Source organism: Alosa pseudoharengus, unplaced genomic scaffold (genome assembly GCF_046254945.1).
Source record: "Alosa pseudoharengus isolate Yale_2024_CS ecotype anadromous, Long Island Sound unplaced genomic scaffold, YU_APseudo_1.1 YU_APseudo_1.1_scf_4, whole genome shotgun sequence".
NCBI classification, from domain to species: Eukaryota; Metazoa; Chordata; class Actinopteri; order Clupeiformes; family Clupeidae; genus Alosa; species Alosa pseudoharengus.
The window spans coordinates 23,941,267-23,960,706 of NW_027468774.1; the positions used below are offsets into that span (position 1 = coordinate 23,941,267).

The 19,440-nt window shown below is 39.4% G+C and overlaps 3 protein-coding genes and 1 non-coding gene across 4 annotated transcripts; 1 reads left to right on the forward strand and 3 right to left on the reverse strand.

The window, feature by feature from the left end:
* Positions 1-1,659: 1,659 nt before the first annotated feature.
* On the reverse strand, positions 1,660-6,851 carry wbp2nl (WBP2 N-terminal like). Its single transcript, XM_076265417.1, has 8 exons — positions 6,697-6,851; positions 5,554-5,662; positions 5,184-5,322; positions 4,641-4,733; positions 4,288-4,476; positions 3,966-4,049; positions 3,136-3,212; positions 1,660-3,026 (listed from the first exon to the last, which is right to left on the reverse strand). Exons 1-8 carry the CDS (start codon positions 6,753-6,755, stop codon positions 2,970-2,972), a joined length of 807 nt encoding a protein of 268 aa, XP_076121532.1. The 5' UTR covers positions 6,756-6,851; the 3' UTR covers positions 1,660-2,969.
* Positions 6,852-7,868: 1,017 nt separating this feature from the next.
* rrp7a (ribosomal RNA processing 7 homolog A) lies at positions 7,869-10,510 on the reverse strand. Its single transcript, XM_076265416.1, has 7 exons — positions 10,449-10,510; positions 10,085-10,227; positions 9,743-9,868; positions 9,520-9,643; positions 9,202-9,299; positions 8,450-8,657; positions 7,869-8,245 (listed from the first exon to the last, which is right to left on the reverse strand). The coding sequence occupies exons 1-7, from the start codon at positions 10,507-10,509 to the stop codon at positions 8,160-8,162; spliced, it is 846 nt and encodes a 281-aa protein (XP_076121531.1). The 5' UTR covers position 10,510; the 3' UTR covers positions 7,869-8,159.
* A 654-nt stretch (positions 10,511-11,164) lies between these two features.
* poldip3 (polymerase (DNA-directed), delta interacting protein 3) lies at positions 11,165-18,611 on the reverse strand. Its single transcript, XM_076265418.1, has 10 exons — positions 18,502-18,611; positions 17,608-17,747; positions 17,087-17,502; positions 16,760-16,819; positions 16,528-16,605; positions 13,383-13,580; positions 13,071-13,148; positions 12,764-12,893; positions 12,188-12,254; positions 11,165-11,978 (listed from the first exon to the last, which is right to left on the reverse strand). The coding sequence occupies exons 1-10, from the start codon at positions 18,567-18,569 to the stop codon at positions 11,762-11,764; spliced, it is 1,452 nt and encodes a 483-aa protein (XP_076121533.1). The 5' UTR covers positions 18,570-18,611; the 3' UTR covers positions 11,165-11,761.
* Positions 18,612-19,062: 451 nt separating this feature from the next.
* Positions 19,063-19,216, forward strand: LOC143103362 (U12 minor spliceosomal RNA). Its single transcript, XR_012982781.1, has one exon. It is a non-coding gene; the product is annotated as a U12 minor spliceosomal RNA (small nuclear RNA).
* The last annotated feature ends 224 nt before the right edge of the window (positions 19,217-19,440 follow it).

Consider the following 19,440-nt stretch of genomic DNA (forward strand, 5'->3'; position numbering starts at 1 on the left):
ATTACTGCGATAATCTTGCTTTAAACAAACTTCAGTGATGTGCATGAGTCAGGAGTGGTAAACACCAAGAGAAATGTACTGTATGTGTACAACACATGTGTGTAAGGTGATATCATTAATCTTTAAACACACTTTACTGCCCAAATTCTGGCATATACTATTTGACTTGTTTCTAACTGCTCTGTCAAACTATGTCACAAAGAGACAAATGGTGTTATGAAATATTGGAAAATATCAACACCCTCAAGTGAACAGGAACATTTTTGCACAAGGGCCTCCTCTTACATTTTTTTTTTTTAAATATTAATTTGATAGTGGTTGTGATTTTCAGAAGTAGATTTTATTCACTGATTTTTTTCCCTTCCCCCCTTAAGGCTAGGTTGTGTGGTCACATCAATCATATATTTGGAATGAACATAAGTTCATTTCATTCATTCGGGGAAGGGGAGTTGTATTGGTTAGTTCCGACATATTTAGGTTTAGAAGACATGTCTGGATCATGTCTCAATGATTAAACAACATTGTAGAAGACAGCAGTGCTGTGTAGTGGCTGTGTTGATGTGCTTGTGTTTTTTTGACTGGTAAATGTTGTTAGTCATTGACTATAACGTGACAGTGGTTCTAGAAACCATTTTCAAGTACCTCTGTACGTGGTGTGATTTTCTGTGAAAATATAGATTGGACATATTTTGGTAAGCGGGTTGAATACCATATGATAATAAATATGTTATTCAGTGTAATGAGTATGGTTTTGTTGGTTCCCATACAGCGATGGTCATATGGCCTCATTAAAAGAAACACAAATACTTCCTGTTGTGTGATGTATGCTATTTACAAGGAAATATTAGTAAAGTTTAAGAGGTTTACAATCATAGACATCATCCTTATGCAAACAGAACTGTTCCAGGCTTTTGTCAATGCACCATATACCAGAAAGGAAGTTTAACAAACTCTGTCTAACTCCGATATCTGGGTGGATTTTCCCTTAGATGGGAAATTAGTCATCAGGGGATGGAAGGCACATCCGGGATATCAAAATCAGTTCTGGGCGTAGGCTATGCTTGTTAATCTGCTTTCCATTGGACAGATCTCAACCAGATGACAGCCCACCACCACAATGCCCATGCTCAGCAGGAGATACAGTGCAATAATAAAAAAAAAAGACCTGCTAGTCTCTTACTGGTATAGAAAGCCCAAAGTTTCCCACATCTCAGGGAACACAAAGTCACTTTTAACAAACCCCGCTTTCTGGAATTCCTCCAAGATACAAATATACATCTATATTAAGTATTCTGAAACCTAAATTTACAAACTGGTTTTGTTTGCAATACAAAACAAAGGAGTCCTTGACATGAAATACTAATGCCAAACTAAGTTAGTTGCTCATCTTTTATTTAAATTTCCCTATATTTTTACCATATTTTGTTGACTTAAAAATATTTGAATATTTGAACTATATCTCTTTGAAGCAGTGAGGGTTCTGTTATTTCTCTCTATATATAAGCATTCTGCTAGTATGCTCACGGGTATATTTATTATTTTAAAGATTAATGTTTAACAATTATTTTCAAACAAATTAATTTGATTTGATATCTATGAGCAGTATAGTGTCTGTTGTATATATTCAATAACTATATCGGCAAAATACACACAGGCATATTATTTTCAATATACATTTATTAGTTGTTTGATTATAGAAATTGATCAGTTTTAGAATTTAAAAATTAACATAAAAGAATTTACAAACACAAGCCAAGTCAAAAGAGCTTTTGTTAAATATACTTCATCTTTTCTAACATTTCACCAGATCCTGTAAAAGCCATGACATGACAAAAATAACATAACTAGAAGAGACAGAGACTTCTTAAACAGAGCAGGTTACTGATCCAGTTCAATTATGCATAAATACCTGCAGTTCACTTGGGAGGTGGCTGTGAAACAGGACACAACCACATGGGTAAAAGGCGTGTGTTGTGTCCAAATGCTTGTGCGAGTGTGCGTGCGTGTGTGTGTGTGTAACTCAACTCTGTGGTAATTACAGAAAAAGTGAGGTTGGAATTTCTAACAAGATTAGAAGTCATGACACTGGTTGGAAAAAGGAGCAAAGGTGAGGGACCAAACCTGATATGATAAGGTCACCAAGACTTCTGGGAGTGTCCTGTAATGCAATCGCTCTACTCTCAATCACAACCATCTCAATCCTATGGTAAAATGTTTATCCCACAATTATCTTCCTAGGCAATTGAGGAAAAAGAAATCACAAAAGACTGCTGTGCATTGGATGAAGGCTCGCTACCAAACAGAATAAGACTATGCTGCAAAGCTCCATAGCAGGATTTATCCTTCTCAGCCACTTCAACCATGTAAAAAATATACTATTTCTGGTAAGAGTAATGTTATCAAATCACAATATATTTAAGTTTTTAAGTCACATGGTTCATTATAGAATTGTGCAAATTCATCATTATGAAAAATAAATTATCCCTATGACATCATTGGCTCTTGTCAATGTTGAAAATGTAAAATACCTTTGCTTGTACATTCCCATGTCTGCCTTTCCCAGTTTCCACACAAAATGTTGCAAAAGCTCTCCATCAGGCAGAGTTCAGTGCCCCACACTCAAGCAAGAGAACAGTCCACACATATACTGAATACATGAGTAAGTTATCTAATAAAGTAAAAGTAAAAAAATCTGAGTAAAACAGTTCAAAGGAGCTGAGATAATCAAGAGGGATGAGAACAGAAAGGTGAGTGTACCTAGTCCATTCAATATACTTGCAATGACCACCCTGACCTGAATATGATCAATTCACTCTCCAAAACAACATTCCACATGGATGCACTCTAGCCAGCATGGTCAGTCACAAATGAATATCTATATTGGCTCAGTATTTAATACAAAATAATAATCTGCGCAGAAGTGGGAATGAATGTATTGTAACTGAATGCACTGTAATGGTGGTCACTTCTCAGTTGTTCTTCTTCTCAGGGTAGTTGGGGTAAGGTGCATATGGAGGAGGCTGATCCTAAAAAGTGTAAAGTCCCTTTGATTAAAACCCATTTTACTTACCAATTAAATAGCCAGAACATGTGACAAATGTTGGTATGAAGGGTTTAGGATGAAAGGATGCTTACCATGGGCATGTAGACATTGTGAGGATTGTTTGGGTTGTAGTACGCACTACCAGCAGCCTCTGCTGCCTTTGCATTACCTTAGAAATGGGAAAGGAGCCAGTTCACAAATTATCATCAGAAACGGTCATCCATATCTGCAGTATCTGTCATGCATAAACAGTGAAATGCATGCACACAGTAAACTGTTTAAGGACCACTTAATGACTAAATGCTTTCATTAGGATTTAGATGGACAAAGACAAAAAAAGAGGTTTTAAGAATTGCTGTCAAGATTATGGTAAATTAGAACTAGATACAATTACTGGTTAAAACCACAGCAAATGAAATACAGTTGGAACCATTTTTACTCTGTATATCTTAACAGGAATATGAAATTCCATTCATCTTTTTATGTTTGAGGACTCTTGTGACTCAATACTGGCATAAGGGATGAGGTTGATTTCTGGAGATATTTTGCTTGCATGTGTGTGTTTGTGTGTGTGGATGTCCTTTTTAATTTGACAAATAGCTCTTTTGACACTGGCCCTCCTTCCTCACTGCCTGCCCTGTGTCATGGCATTCACTCAGATGCTAACTGATGGAATCAGACAGATGCGCTGAGGCAGATACAGACAGAGAGAGAGAGAGAAAGAAAGAAAGAGAGAGAGAGAAAAGAAAAAGAGAAAGAGAATGAGAGAGACAGAGGGAGGGAGGGAGAGACAAGAGAACACAGGGAAGTACTATGGGGAAACAGAAAAAGATGGAACAAACCAGAGAGAGAGAAAGGGAAGATAGGAAAACAGAAGAGAGGAAGAGAGATGGAGTGATGAAGGAGAGATGGAGAGACATACCTGCAGGGGGTGCAGCCCAGTTCTGGGGTGGTCCAGGATAAGGTGGAGGAGGGGCCATGTAAGCAGGGGCAGATGGGTACACTCCTGCAGAACGACAGTTACATACGCTTCAGTGAACAAGTCTGGGACATCAGGGCTCATCATGAATAAACAAAACTAATCATTACGTCTAGGATGTTACAAGGCTTGATATAATTCCAAGGAATTTGTGTGACATTCCTAATTCGTGACTTGACTATTAACATGAATCTTTCTTAACCTTTTTTTTTTCCACTGCTCAAATTAACATTACTTGTGAAATGTTCCTACTAAGACAACGTACCAGCTGCGGGATATGGATAGCCCATGTTACCAGGTGGTGGAGCAGGACCAGGGTGGAAACCATTTTGTTGAGGAGGAGGTGCGTAAGGATAGCCCATGGGCATAGGTGGTGGCCCATACCCATTCATAGCTCCAGGTGAAGGATAGCCAAATGAGGCACCCCCATTTTGGGCTGGAGGGGCACGAGACGCTGAAATGGAGAAAAGGTCTGAGTTATTAATTAGCAAATGAACTAGACGACTACATGACACATGGCCTGATCATAGATACAGGGCAGTCATCACAGATAATATAAGCACGTTCAAACATGTATTTATTATTCAACTCTGCGAGTCATGAACAATCAATCCTCACCATTTGTGGCCAGTTTGAAGAGGTGTTGGCCCAGCTCAATGGCACCACCACTCGGGAAGGACATCTTGAAACTTGCCTGTCCCTCCCAGCCACCTAATCAGAAATTTTTTTTCCACAATATTGGTTTCACTGTTATGGACTAATCATGACACCCTTCTTTTGCAATAAGGAAATTCACACATAAATATATGCCCTAACAAAACATGGGTCATTACTCTTCAATTACTTTTGCCTTGATCAAATGTGGTTTGAATGCAGGCCTATCCCACTATCATTCTGGTAACCATGACAAAAGCATATACTAAGATAGCAAATTCTGTTCATGGCACTCCCTTACACTCTACTGCCAATTACTACAGTTTCAACGTAGTCTAGTTGCATCACCCTTTACATACATAAACGTACAAAGTTTCACAACACAAGGAGCAAGAAGGGGAGTTCCTACAGTGGCTAAACAGTTTATGCTGACAAGAGTTTCTATCCAACGCTTTATTGTATGAAGCTTCTGATTCAGCCCACAATTACAGCAGTATATTTCAGTACCTCCTGGCTCTGCATGGAGTGTGCCCTTGATGTAATTTGCAGCAAAAACTGGCTGTTCAATACTGCAGCCCTTCATCAGGTAATAGGGGAACATAACAGAGCCGAGATTGTCCCTTGGGTTGCTGGAGACAAACACCATCTATGTAAAAGACACAGAGAGACAATAAGATTTTACCACCTCAAAAAAAAAAGTATCAGTTCAGATGTAAGATTTAAGCAAACTCTTTACATTAAATATGACAGTGTCGGGGGATCTGATTTTGATCTTGACTTAGTAAACTAATATAAAACATCTAAAACTCTCAAAGACTGGTGGAAAAGTAGCCATCACAAAACAAAGAAAAACACAGCAATAAATGAATCAACTTGCCCTGTATGGTGTGAGGTATACAGAACCCTTCTTGGTTCCCTTGAATACATCTGTCTTGCATGTTACATCACTGAAGGACAACTCCACATTTTTGCACTCTCTCAAGACACTGGGAAGCAAACACAACACATATATGAACACATAAATTAGGATTGTGCATTTAATCCACATTGAATTCCAATGTCAATTATGTTTTCTTACATGCATTACATTTTCTAACATAATCGACACGCAATGATTTCTTATTTGGACATAGGTTATGAATCAGCACACCCGTTTACTTTAACAGTGGTAACTGTTGTATTGATATGTTTTGTTTTAATTATTATTATTTGTTTTTCAGTTCAATGTTATTTAAACGTTTATAAAAATGGCCGGTATGTCCAAAATACTTGAATAATCGTAATAATAATCACGATCTTTTCTTTAGCTCAAATGCATAAGGTGGAACTACTCGTTGAAATTAAAGACAGAGCAAAAGTGTGTGAGTAAACCCAAGCTCAAGGGAGAAGACTGGAGTGACAAAGACAACAAAGTTATCTTCCTGTATTCGTTTCGGCATTGGTTTTATCAACCAATCAGACTACTTGTTGTTGAAGCGTCCCAAGTGGAGATGTCACGAGACTGTCCAAAGAACCAATGAAACGAAGTAATGATTACAAACGGCGTAAACAAAGCTAGCTGATATTAGCTGATTTCTAGAGGACTTAAGCTATTAGGTATTTTGTAGTGTTTTGAATGTAATAAATATGTATCAATAACATCATGTTTTACTTTACGATCATGTTGACCAAGGTCTACTTCGATTAACGTTGCCCTCTTGTTTCTGAAACAAAGTTCCGCGACAGGAGTCATCATGCCAAATGAAGAGTAGTACTAGGCTACGTTTCACTTTTAGGTTACAAAGTCAAGTCTGGTTTTTAACCATATTCAGACCATATTGTGGCCGTCATAGCGTGCGACAATCCCAGATATACATTTTACTTACCAACATGTAAGACCCTCTTATCCCTAACGTTAGCTATAAGCTAGCTACCCGAACTCAACACGAAACCAAACTCAGAACTAATGATAGGCTATTTGAACAACCTGTCATGTAACGTTACACTCTAGATTGTCGACATATGCAATGTTTTCCTTTACCTTTCGCCGTTATTAATCAAAACTCCCCCGTTTTGCGAATGATTTCGATTCAGTGCCATGTTTGGGTAGAATCCTTGATTAGCTTGCTAATGTTTCGTTGGTATGTTCACTGGCCGTCAAATAATCTGAACGCCCTACATTCGACTAATCCCGTTACGTCACAGGAGCAGCTGTGTAATCATTTCCATCTCGTGACTCGCCGAGACAGCGGAGTTGGAAAAAACTAGAAACAAGTGTGGCGCATTCATCTAAATACTAAACAATAACAAACATAAAAATACGTACAGCCCAGAGCTATGCAGAAAATATGCAGGGGGGAAAAACACAAATAAAAACCCAGCTCGTGCAACTCTTCACCGTGAGTTTCATTTTTCACTTTAACTCGCAAACATTGGTGCTAATTCTGATCCTTGTATCAGTCAGTGTAAATAATAGTAGTATAAAAATGTAGCATCTTAATAAGTCTCTCTCTCTCTCTCATTGAGTGACATGTTGTATGATAATGTGCTATATAAATAAACTTGAACTTGAACAGACCTTGTAATATATTAGTATAGACTCCAATCTAATACATTGTATAGCAGTATGTTATAGACAAAACAAGTTAATGTGATTAAAAATAGTCACACAAAAAACATATTCTGAACCCTTGAATTAGATACATGCTTTGACATAAGACAAACAAAAAACACATTATTTTCTCCCTTATGCATCTTATCAAATGTTGCAAACACAAATGGCACCCGTTTTGAAGAGTGACCCTATAATTGTTTTTGGTGTGAAAATTACCAAAAAATACAGATACTCAAACAACCTACTTAAGTATAGTATTCAAGTAAATGTACCTAGTTACTGTTAACCCCTGCTGCATGTGACCTAAACTAACACTAGTTAGCCATTACATTTTTGTCGATAGGGAAGCTGGTAAGATTGCGATCCCCTGCTATAAGATAATCTCTTTCGGAAACTTCCCTCATATCTACCAGGGATTCAGATGTTTTTCTGTCGTGTACCTTGATTCTATTTATACGATTTTTGGCTTGGACAAAGACTACAGTAGATGAAGATCAAAGCTATAGAGCCAGGTGAGATGGTAGCATCTGTAAGCAAGCACCTATGATTCAATAACAGCAACTCACTGAGCATAATCAAATAAAGCACTCAAAGATAGCTTCATGTTGTCATCTGTATTGAAAGTAATAACCCATGTTAATAATGTATAATTATATACACAGATGAGCACATTCCATAACATAGCATTGACAGATTTTTTTCATGATAAAGATATGCTATACAAACAAGACTTTACAAGTAGTATTGAAGACCATTGGTGTCATTGTCTGAAAAATTCTTAAATAAGTAATGGAGAGAAAAAAATATAAAAGTGTTTGCCTAACAACTTTAAAAAATAAACCAAATATAATGAAATCTTGAAAACAATGTATTAAGAATGAATGTAAGAGTCAGTATGGCCTGAATTTTCTTTGGGCTCTCAGCAAAGCAATCTTTTGCTTGTCCTCTTCAAACTTCTTTCGAAGCTCAGCAATATCTGCAATGAAAGAGTATACCTGGTCACTTAAATGTCAGATTGAGAGTGCTCTGATCATTTGGTGAGGTCCATTCTAAATCTTTAGAAAATGTCTTTCATAGAAGTGGTCCAGACAGTGCATTTTTTTTTACAACTCGTTCATGTGTTCTTATACAACCATTCCAAGTCATCTCCAGTGTACCACAGGAAGACCCCCTTACTTACGGTCTCTCTGGGACTGTCTGTGCTGCCAACTGTAGAAGTTTAACAGCTCCTTCCGTTTCGTCTTCTTGCCTTCCTTCTCCAGCGCCCTCTTGTCAGCTACCTCACTGTGAGGTCGGGCCTTGGCACCCTTTGCACCTTTGGTTACTTTAACCCATCCCTCCTCATCCTCCTCCTGTTGTTCTGCCTCCTTCTTCTTTCTCTCTGCTTCCTGAGGTAAAACAATATAGTGAGGACAAAAATAAAACACACCCAGCCAAGAAGTAGACTCATGTCTCATTTTCTGCATTTGCTACGTGCCATTTGTACTGCTCTAGGGTGTAGTGACAAAATGACAAGTGAACAGCAGCCCGTCAACTGCACAGTATATGTTTGCCACATGCAAGAACAGTTCGACAGATAATAGCCTAGCAGATCATGAAAAATGAGCCACGTAATCCAAAGTTGCCTGATTTCTACATTGTTAGTTACCAATAGCTTGGATGAAAAGATATTCAGCCTAACGTTAACATTAGAAGACACATAATAATGAAATCTTTCAGTCTGACTAGTGAAAAAAAACAAGAGGCCAGCTTTGTGCTGCCTTCCTGTTGTCTGTGCCGCCTTGCTGTTGTCTGTACCTGCGTCCTCTTAGTAATTATATAATGTGCTTGGACTATGTGTCCTAACTGCATGCGATGCGGTCGAGCGTTAGCAACAAAATCAGTTTGATAACTTTCTTTCTTTCTGTAAATTGGATAGCAATTTGATACTACCTCCTCTTTCCTCCGGTCATAGTCATTCATAAAGGAATCAACTGCTTGTTGAAGTGTGTCTGGCTGCACAAATGACTGGCTGTATTGATGTATCCATTCTGTGGAACATAAAAAAGGAATGAAGGGTGTCTCAGTCAAGTCTTAAGTTGACAAGGGATCTCAATACTTTGCCCAAGTTGACAAGAGACGTAAAAAGATAAATAAAAAAACTACATCCTCCTAGAGGCAACATGGTATGATACACAACAGAACTGTTAGTGACAAATAAAAAAAGGAATACAACCAAGCTTAACCATATAAGCCACAAATGTCACTCACTCTGTAGACCTGTTTTTACTGGATGATTCTCAGTGGAGACGATTAAAGGCACATTTTGAGGGTGGGCTTTGGCAGCTGATACACCTGATGGTTTTGAGTAAACTATGTACCCCACTGAAAATCCCTGTGGAACAAATAAGAGGTATTTTAAACGGGAGACCAATACATGTCAAAAGACAAATCCCTTGATGAATACATTATAACAGATATAACAGCATTATACCTGTTTTTGTGTCAGGGTGAAATATTTTGAAAGTTTTTGCTCTGTGGGTTCAGGGTTGCCTGGTTTATCTTTCAACTCTACAGACTGAATCGGCCCAAACTGGGAGAAAAGCCGACTTATGACATCCTAGAGAGAAAAATAGAGACTTTATTCATCCTAAGGGAAATTTGGGCATACAGTAGCTTTCACACATATGAAAGATAGCACACATTTGGAATAAGATTAACACAACAGCGATAAAATGACAACTGTGTGTAACAGTGAAAAATATGTAGTGAGATATCACAAAGAAGCTCTATGAACATTTGAATTTCATTAACAGCAATCTAAAACGAAATCTACCTCTGTGCAGTAAGGTGGAATGTTGAGCACAAACAGTGTCCTGTCCAAGGGTCTGCTCGCCGTTTTTTCTAACCGGACCTTATGTTCTTTCACGAACAGCTGGTGTGCCGCTGGACTATTCTTAGTAAATTTTAAATCCAGCACTGGTGGACAAAACAATGACATTTAAGTGGTGTGCTCGGAGAAACAAATGGCCCATTCCCAACGGCCAAACTTCTCATACTCCGTTATTCATATTGGTGTTATTAACCACTATTATATCTGTAATCTCTGTAAAAAACGACGCACACCTCAATTTATTATAACATGGCCATTCTTATAATATTATATAATATAATAACATTGTATAAAGCTTGATATTTACCAGTAAATCCTCCTGGAATAACACACGGCTGGCTAGCATGCTTTTTCTTGGGCACCGCCATCTTTAATAATGGAAGCAGGAAATGACGTCTATTTTGTTACTTTCAGCCTGACATTCTCTGCCAGGAGCTATGGCCAGGAGTCAATTTTCTTTTACTGTTATGGGTTTTCCTGGGTCAGTTTCTTTCTAGCACCGCAGTGCCGACTCGCGTAGCTTCATATAGCAAAATTTCTCTAGTTCCATTCTATATACGTTTTAATCTGAGGCTAGCTCATGCAGGGCAAGTGATTTCCATGAGTTTTGCCTCGTTTCATTTGTATGACCTGGGGAAACATTTTACATGACAATAAAACATTTTACCATAGCCATACAGTATATTTATGTCCATGCCAATTCGTAGTCAAATTTCTGTTGGTAATAACACTACCCATGAAAGATCACGCATTTGTTTGTTTATATAAAGGAACATATTTACTGAATGTAACGTACTTGTACAGAATTGTGTCCTTCTCATCCTGGTCACCAAACAAAAGGAGGGGGAAATTATGTGTAGAAACAGTAGTCATTTACAGTTTGAAAGACAAAAGTATTTCAGAAGGACTGTTTCTATTTGTTTAACAATCAAAGGACAACATTGCTTAACTGCCAAAACAAGCATTCAACTTACTATACATAAGGAGTCGAAGTGGTGAACAAAACATGGTAAGAATGTGAGCTTGTGCACAAATCATTTAATTTCAGTAAGGCTTGAGTCTTCCTTTACATGTTCTTAATGCCACCACTTTTGATACTGGTCAGAATATCTCTTTAAAGGAATATATAAAAAGGGGGACAGTCCAAACAAAACGAAAACCAACAAGCATCTCATCTTTCACAGAGGTTGCGTTCAATGTGAACTATCTGAACATAGGCATGTTAAAAATGAACCCTTTAGACAGACACCGTTTCTGAAACACATTTTGCTTCATTTTTAAATCTGTAATTCAAACTGAAAGTAAACAAAATAGCTTAAAACAAATCATATATCAGGGCTTTCTCCAGTTGGTCCACTGAATACATACGCTAGGTAACAATCAACACTACGGCCGTGGACATCACTGCTGGAGTTACTGGTCTTACTGGATGACTGAATTGACATGGAGGATCCAAATGAATGTTTTCTAAAATAACACTTAGAAACCTATTTTTTTTTGTATGCGAGTTGTGTTACTGTAGTACAAATAAATATGTACGGCATGATGTACATCCTGTGTGCATGTGTGTTGTGTTTGAATGCGTCAAATATGAAAACAGGTGTCTGTATGTGATCGTTGTTAAATCTTGATGCGGAAGGCCGTGGCCTGGGAACTCGGGGGCTCTGTAGTTGTAGGTGTTTGGCCGGAGGACTTGAACAGAGCCTTGAGGATGGTCTGGGGGTCCACTTCTGGCGTGGGCTGGGAGGAAGCAGGGCGACCACCTGGACGGCTGAGGGAAGCAGGAAGCCCATCTTTCCTCCCACCACTTCCTGCACCTGGGGTATCACTTAGCCTCCTGAAAGAGCAAAGAAGGTGGGATGAAAAAAAAGAATCACGTTGTTTTCAGTTTCCAGTTCACACCTTGAGCTAGTATAGGTTTTTAATTTATAGGTTTGTATAAACAGCTTTTAACGGTTAAATTATGTCTTACAATTGTTATCATTATGTAGATTTATCTGTATCTGATTCACAAGTATGCCCGGCAGTAGCAGTTAAAAGACTTACAGAAGAATGGGTTGATCAGAGGTGATGACATTCCCCTGCATGTGTAGATTACACTTCATTGGCTGGCCTGTTAAGGAATAGAAACCAATTTTATATGTGTTATTTCCCCTCAAATGTCTGAACTAATACAGAAAATTAGAAAATTGGTCAACACTTGGGGGGAAAAAAATACCCAATTTTTCCATTTTCCAAAATGTTCATTTATGACAAAACTGAACTGACCGAACACACTAAGCCACATATTGACACAACCTTTTGGAGAATCCATACTCCCCTTTAGTGCTATTTGTTTATTTTTAAACATTCATATTATTTATTTTCTGAATATTTCATTGATTTGTCAACATTCAGAACAAAACTATGTAGTTGTGTAATCTCTAAACCAGTAACAATCACTTGCTTTTCCTGCAATTCCTGACAACAATTAACACCAAAAGGTTGCAAGAACTCAAAACAAACTTCCGTGATCCATCCACACAACCTCTAATATTTCAACAGCAACTTATTGCTATGGTGCACATCATATCTCCCACCTACAACACGTTTGAGTATTGTGACACTGGAAAGAGGTTTTACCGTCCAGGCAGCGATTGTTGTACTTCCGGTAAGCACTTATAGCGTCCTCTTTCTTGACAAACACAACCTCGGCCACTCCTTGCTTCACTAACCGTGCGCGTTTCAAAGCACCGCAAACACAGAACAGTTCCTGTAAAGTATGTACGACACACACACACAGACAGACAGACAGATAGACAGACAGACAGACAGACAAAATGCAATTAAAAATGGCATTGTGCATTTTGTTCAAAGGGGGTTTGAAACTTAATTTGAGAAAAAAGGGAGGGAGAAAGAAGGGAGGGAGGAGATAGGAGGGTACACTAACCACTATATCTTCCTCAGTGACCCGGGGATGAAGGTTGTTCACTGTGATCTTGGTGCCTTCCAAAGGACTAAAGGCAGGCTGTAAGGGCATGGAGAAAATGGAATTAGGGGGAAAGTCTACAAAAAAATCCTAGGAAAAACACTTTTGGTGGTAGATGTAAAGATATTGATAATTTTGTGACATTTCCATGAACTATACCAAATTTATTCTAGGCTGTAATTTAAGATTTAAAAAAAAAAAAATGTGCATGCTCTGCTAACCCTCTTACTCAAGCAACACTCAGACCAATTCTACCTCCACACATAGACCTACCTGAGGAGGAGCAGACCGGGTGCTGGTGTCTGCTGCTTGTTGCCCGTGCCCAGTGACTGCTGAGGCGGCAGCAGCCGTGGCACGTACAGGGGCAGTGGGTGGTGTGGGTGTGGGTGGAGGTGGAGCGGTATAAGCATCGTTCTTCACCACTTTGGTTATAGGGGCCGACATGGAGAAAGATGATCCCATGGCACCAGGCTGGGGGGGACAATGATTTTATTTAAAGAAAATAGAGACCGTTCACCCCTCTCCATCTTTTGCCATTCACTCCTGCTATTCAGATACAATACCATTGCATTGCCATGTCACAAACTCAAAGGGTGAGGAGTCAGTCATAGTCAAACATTTGTGTACCCAATTAATTTAGGCAATTTGGGGAGAATATCTGATGCAAAACACCAAAGGTGTACTTCATTTGTTATAATATGCTATTTATGCATCACTGTTAGCATACAATTGTCCTGGAAAGGTATACATATCATTAAAAAATCTGTACAAATTGTTAATACCACCTCATTAAAAACAGGGACAACTGCACTGTCTTTCCTGGTCACCTAGCTCCCTATGGTGCTGCTCCCCACCCCTACCCCATCTATCCTCTTCCATAAAGACAGAACAAGCCCAAGGCATGCTTGTGCTACTGGTCTGCATGCTTTTCTATTCTGCTGCTAGAATGAACCAAGCCATTTTCTGCCAGGGTAGATGACAATCTTGCCAGTCCTTTATGCAACCTAGTATTGTGCCAGGATTTCAGTGTGCTTAAACTAAGGCCTGAGGACCTGTGTGCCTTTCAAAGCTTTATCATCGGGTGGATTTCAGAAAAGCTTATGACACAGACGTTGTTTGCATGTAACAAATTCATGTCTCCCATTGAATCAGTTTGGTCAGAAAAATCTGTCAGGATTATACCAGAGGGCTATACTATACTATAGTATGGTTAGGTTTGAGGTGACTGTTTTGAAAAACAGACATCTGGTGCAAACACATTGTTCTCTAATGCTGGTCATGCTGTGCGAATTGGTCAATCACAATCAGGTATCCAGGAACCTTCGGAAGTAACTGATGATCTCTAAAAGGGCACTACACCAAGCATCTGTTGTTTCAAAAGTGACGTGTGGTAGAAATTTTGGATTACTAAACTAATCTTATTACATAGAGGTGACTAACAATTAATTTTCCTATATTATGTGTATGCTTTTCTATACATTCAATATTGTGCATCAACTTTGCTTTGTCTGCCATTTGCTCTCTCCGTGTCATGACTTTCTAATAAAGGTCATGCGACCCCTTTTGTCACGAGTTAAGGGTATTCTGCCTGAGGCAGTAATATTAGGAATATCCTGACAGGAAATGGACTATGGCAAGAAAATGCTGAAGGATGTACCTTAAAACTCCAAATAATAGCCCAGGCTTTTATTTTCCCAAATCGCCAAACTGTACCGGCTAGTATTAGAGACAGGCGTCTATATGAGACAGGCCTTTAATTCCTTTTACACAAAACATTTCCTCTGCAAAGATGGAAAATATTATCAAATTAATTATTTCAAACACACTGAATGTCTACCTATATGACTAGGCTATCTGATGACAATTATGGATCATCATTCATTTAGTGTTAAGATGTTGTTCATTGAGTGAGATACAGTAAGATCTAAATAGCGGGGATAGCCAGAACAGATGAAACACGATTTAATTAAACGTAATTGCATCACACTGAAAGCTCATATTTTGTCACTAGCAAATAGCCTATATCGGTCCTTTGTCAAATACAGTTGCATTATCAGCCCTGACCAAAACCGTTCAGGAATTATTTATGCAAAAGTGGAACGTGCTTAATGTTTCATCCTCCCTCCTTTTCGGCACGAATGAAACAGCATGAGAGAGCATGAACCATATTGTTTCTCCCGTTTTGTATTTGCCAAATTTGACAACAGTCTACATTCAAATCATAGCCTACTTCCAGGCTCGCGGGAACATATTTTTGACCAGGGGTGAAAATAATCATGGATGTCCGATGATTTCTCCCCCAGCATATGATTCGAATGTAGACAGCTAAATACGCCATTTCACCGCCGTGTATGAGTAGGTCTAAGAGTGAGAAGTTTTATAATGCCCTGGGCAGCCACATTCCACTGCAACTACAGTATGCGCAGCACTTGCCACTCCGACTCATCAATAAAAACTCTGCGCGCACACACCAGTCCCATAGAAGCGCACTTGACTTTACATCATTAACCTATTTCAGTAGGTTATATAGCCAGAGAATGTCTGTAGACGGCCTTTGATATAGCCTAGTCTAAGGTAAATTCCTTTTCTGACTTCTTTCTCTTTATCGCCATGGCATTTAGAATAAAGAATAACGTTCGCGAACCGTTCTGGTTTTGTTGCCAGCATAAAAACAAGCTTACCACCGGCCTATCTGCAAATTTTAAACACAAGGGATGAATTGAACGATGACGAAGTGGGACATATAGGCATAGTTTATATTGGAAAGTTATACAATTTGGAACTCTAGCTTTTCCCCACCGCAGTCTTTTAATGCCATCTAATCATAACGTGCACAGTCTGCGCCATACTTAAGCCCAAATCACACCCAAGATTCGCAATGAGATGGGCAGCAACTTGATGCAACATTCTAAAACCTTGCAACTGTGACCAGACATGTGAATGCTTTGCGACGGCTTGTAAAGACGTGCAACATCTAATTCACACTGCTGTAAGTAACCTCCTTTCTATAACGGTTTCGTGTCATTGCGAATCTTTAAACAGACGATCTGACTGGTTTTAGAAGATTAAATACAACCCGAAACTAAAAAACAGACCAGGCCTCTACTGGAGACCGGCCTTTAACCCAAACCTGTAGCCACGCCAGGCATTTAAAAGAGACCTGCAGGGATTTCTCACACCTGAGTGTGCCTGGAGATTTTTGACCACACATGTTATTTTGAGACCGGTGGTTACTTCTGAAGTTACCCTGGATAAAACCGTATCTTGGCTTCATAATAAAGCTTACTGGTCTCCATGTTTAAACAATGATTGATATTCTCGGTTTAAAAGCAAAGAGGGTTAGTCGGCCATCTTCACCCCAAAGTGAGAGTCAAAACCCCGAAGTTGCACAACTGGAATGCGATGAACAACTACTCACCCGTGTCTGTGCCAAGTTGTTGGCAGTGGTTATCTTCATCTGTTTGGTAGGGATAACATCATCTTCGTTCATGAGAGACTGTTGAAGAGAGAGAGAGAGAAAGAGAGCATGATCAGTTTTGTTCATACACTTAACATCAGTTCATGCATTTTAAGAGTGTCTCAAATGTATAGTAACCATTTGTCAGCTGCCCTACAAGCAAGTGGTGCTCCCAGGGCTTCCCCTCACTCACCTGGGGTCCCCTTCCGGAAACATTAAACCGGATGTCACTTGCCATTGCCACTGGCCTTTGCTGAAATAAGAGAAGGAACCTCTGTGTCATATGCATAAAACCACCAAACCTAGGCAATGTGAATACAGAAAAAGAATGAAACTGTGTTCTACATCCATTAAATTAGAACATTTTGGATGTTAGTTCATTCAGCTCAACAGTTACAGAAAGCTACTAGAATAAGACTTAGATATTTCAAACCTTACAAATATGGTGGGTCAATGTATGAGAAAACGATCAAGACAAATCAGAGAAAAACAACCATAAGTAGCAAAGGACACCTCCTACCTGAATAGTTTTTGTGATCTTCAAAGGCGCCTGTGCGCTCGTAGTGGGTGCTGCTCCTGTGATGCTCCTCTTCAGGCTTAGCCTATCGCGAGCATCAACTACTTTCTTTAACCCTCCACCGGGCTGTGGTAAGAGCCCTGCTCTGACATTGAGTCCTTGGGGGGTGGGTGGGAACTGTCTGGCACTGGTATTGGTTGTACCATTATTATTATGGATCTGGAAAGTGGCTTGCAGCCCTATTCCCAAGGGCTTGTGGGATTGAAGGGGGTTGCCCACTGGGTTTTGTCCTTGTTGTTTTCGGGAGTTGATCATCTGTCGGGCGTCCTGCACACCCCCAGTTGCACCACCTCGTCCTCTTATCCAGAATCTGGCATCCTTCTGGCCAAGCTTCTCTCTGGCATCTTTCACCTGGAACCCTGAAGGCAAGCATCAGGCAACATTATACAAAACATTTTCATAATAATGGTCATGGCATAAAACAATGGCAAGATGTTAATGTAAACTATCTTTAAGTCATGTACCTGATCCTGGCCCAGTTTGCCCACTACTACCAAGCCTCTGTCGGACATCTCCAGCCCCAATCTTCTGTCGTGCATCAAATGTTCTTCCCACTGTCCCCATCCCTCTACCAAAGGCAGGCCTGTGAGAAGTGTTTTGAGAACTGTGAAAATGGAAACAAAAATCACTTATGTCAATGAGAAAGATGAACAAATAGCTTTACAACATTATGAAACCACCCCCTAACATAGCACATTCCATTTGATCAAACATTATCACATCCTCAACACACCAAGAGACACCCCAACAGACAGCCAAATCGAGAATAATATTGCATACACGATACGATCCTGTTAAATAATTAGTCTGTTTGGTCAAAGTCTTGGGTAGTATAAACGTTAGCTGCCGGGATGACCGATACTGCAAAGCTTCTTGAAGAGGCAGTTGCCTTAGCTAACGTGAGCGCTAGCCATAACAAAGTTCCCTGCTAGATAGCCAGGTAATGAACTGTATCAACTTAATGAGTACAGTCTGTGTTTAACACATACAATAAGAATGGTGCTTTAGAAACTAGGCAATTTTACATTCCGCTATGTCTAGTGTAACGTCGATTAAATAAACGAATATACAAACAGTTGCATACTGAATGAACACTAGCTAACTATCTCGATAGCTAGGTAGCTACAAACTAGCCACAAACGATAGTCAGTAGCCAATTAAAAGGCACTTTATTCGGGGGTAAGGACGGAAAACGCTGTGTAGATCCAATCATTGACGAGACAAGGGCGGTCCTAGTGAACACACAACGAGTTCCAATCGATATTTTACAAACATTACATTGTATACAAGAAATATCTCTCTAGCATCTGCCCATATAATTCTTTGGTAATAACTTAAAAATATGCAGTGCGTGTTACCTCTTTATGGGTCCTTTCGTGTTTAAACCTCGTCGGCGTATCAGTTCGTCAAGAGAAATATCCGCCATCGTTACCTGCAGCCTGCCTCACGTACTGCGCATGCGTGGTGTTGCGTGTGACGAAATAAGGCCGTAAAACGAAAACTGAGATGGTGGTCGACGAGAGCCAAAAGGGTATTTAAGATGTGAATCGAAAATGTAAAAAAAATCAAATAGTGTTTTATGATGGTGTATGGTTATATATGTAGATAAACTTAAACTAACGTAAACCTTCGCACGAACAATTGCCCATACATAATAATGACAGCCGGCGAATCATGTCACACGGTACCCATGAGCCTTTGCGAGTACATACTTGCAGCACTACAATGTTTTTATTTATGTTACTCAATAGATTATTGCAGCGTATGATGCTTTGACATGCTGAAATAGACATGGTTACCTACATAATCAGATGGGTAAGGGTGATATATTTATTGTCATATTAACATGATCCCTTTTGTAACCCTGGATGAGGCGACTCATCGAATACTTAAGTGTTTATTTCAGCGCTCGACAGGTCATGCCTTAAACTGATGAGTAAGGAAAATAACGACGCGGGGTGACGCCCGTGTCCTCGCCAACACATGCGAGAAGAATTTTTGAGAGGGTATAGGTCTGATTGCTGAGGTGACTCGCTTACTTCGCGAGATGCCTTGCAGTCTAGGATCTACCCTACCCCTAAACTTGTTAAAAGAATGACAAGAAAGACATGCTACTCTCAAGGAGAACTATGAGAAATGCTACGTAATAGCAATGTCGTTCATTGAACATACTTTGACGATTAAGCCTCCTGCCACAGGTAAGTGGCATGGGAGGCTTCCCTTATAAATCACTCATTATTCTTATTCATTATTAGCTTTATACCTCCACGAAGACATACGACAAGGCTCAAAACAAT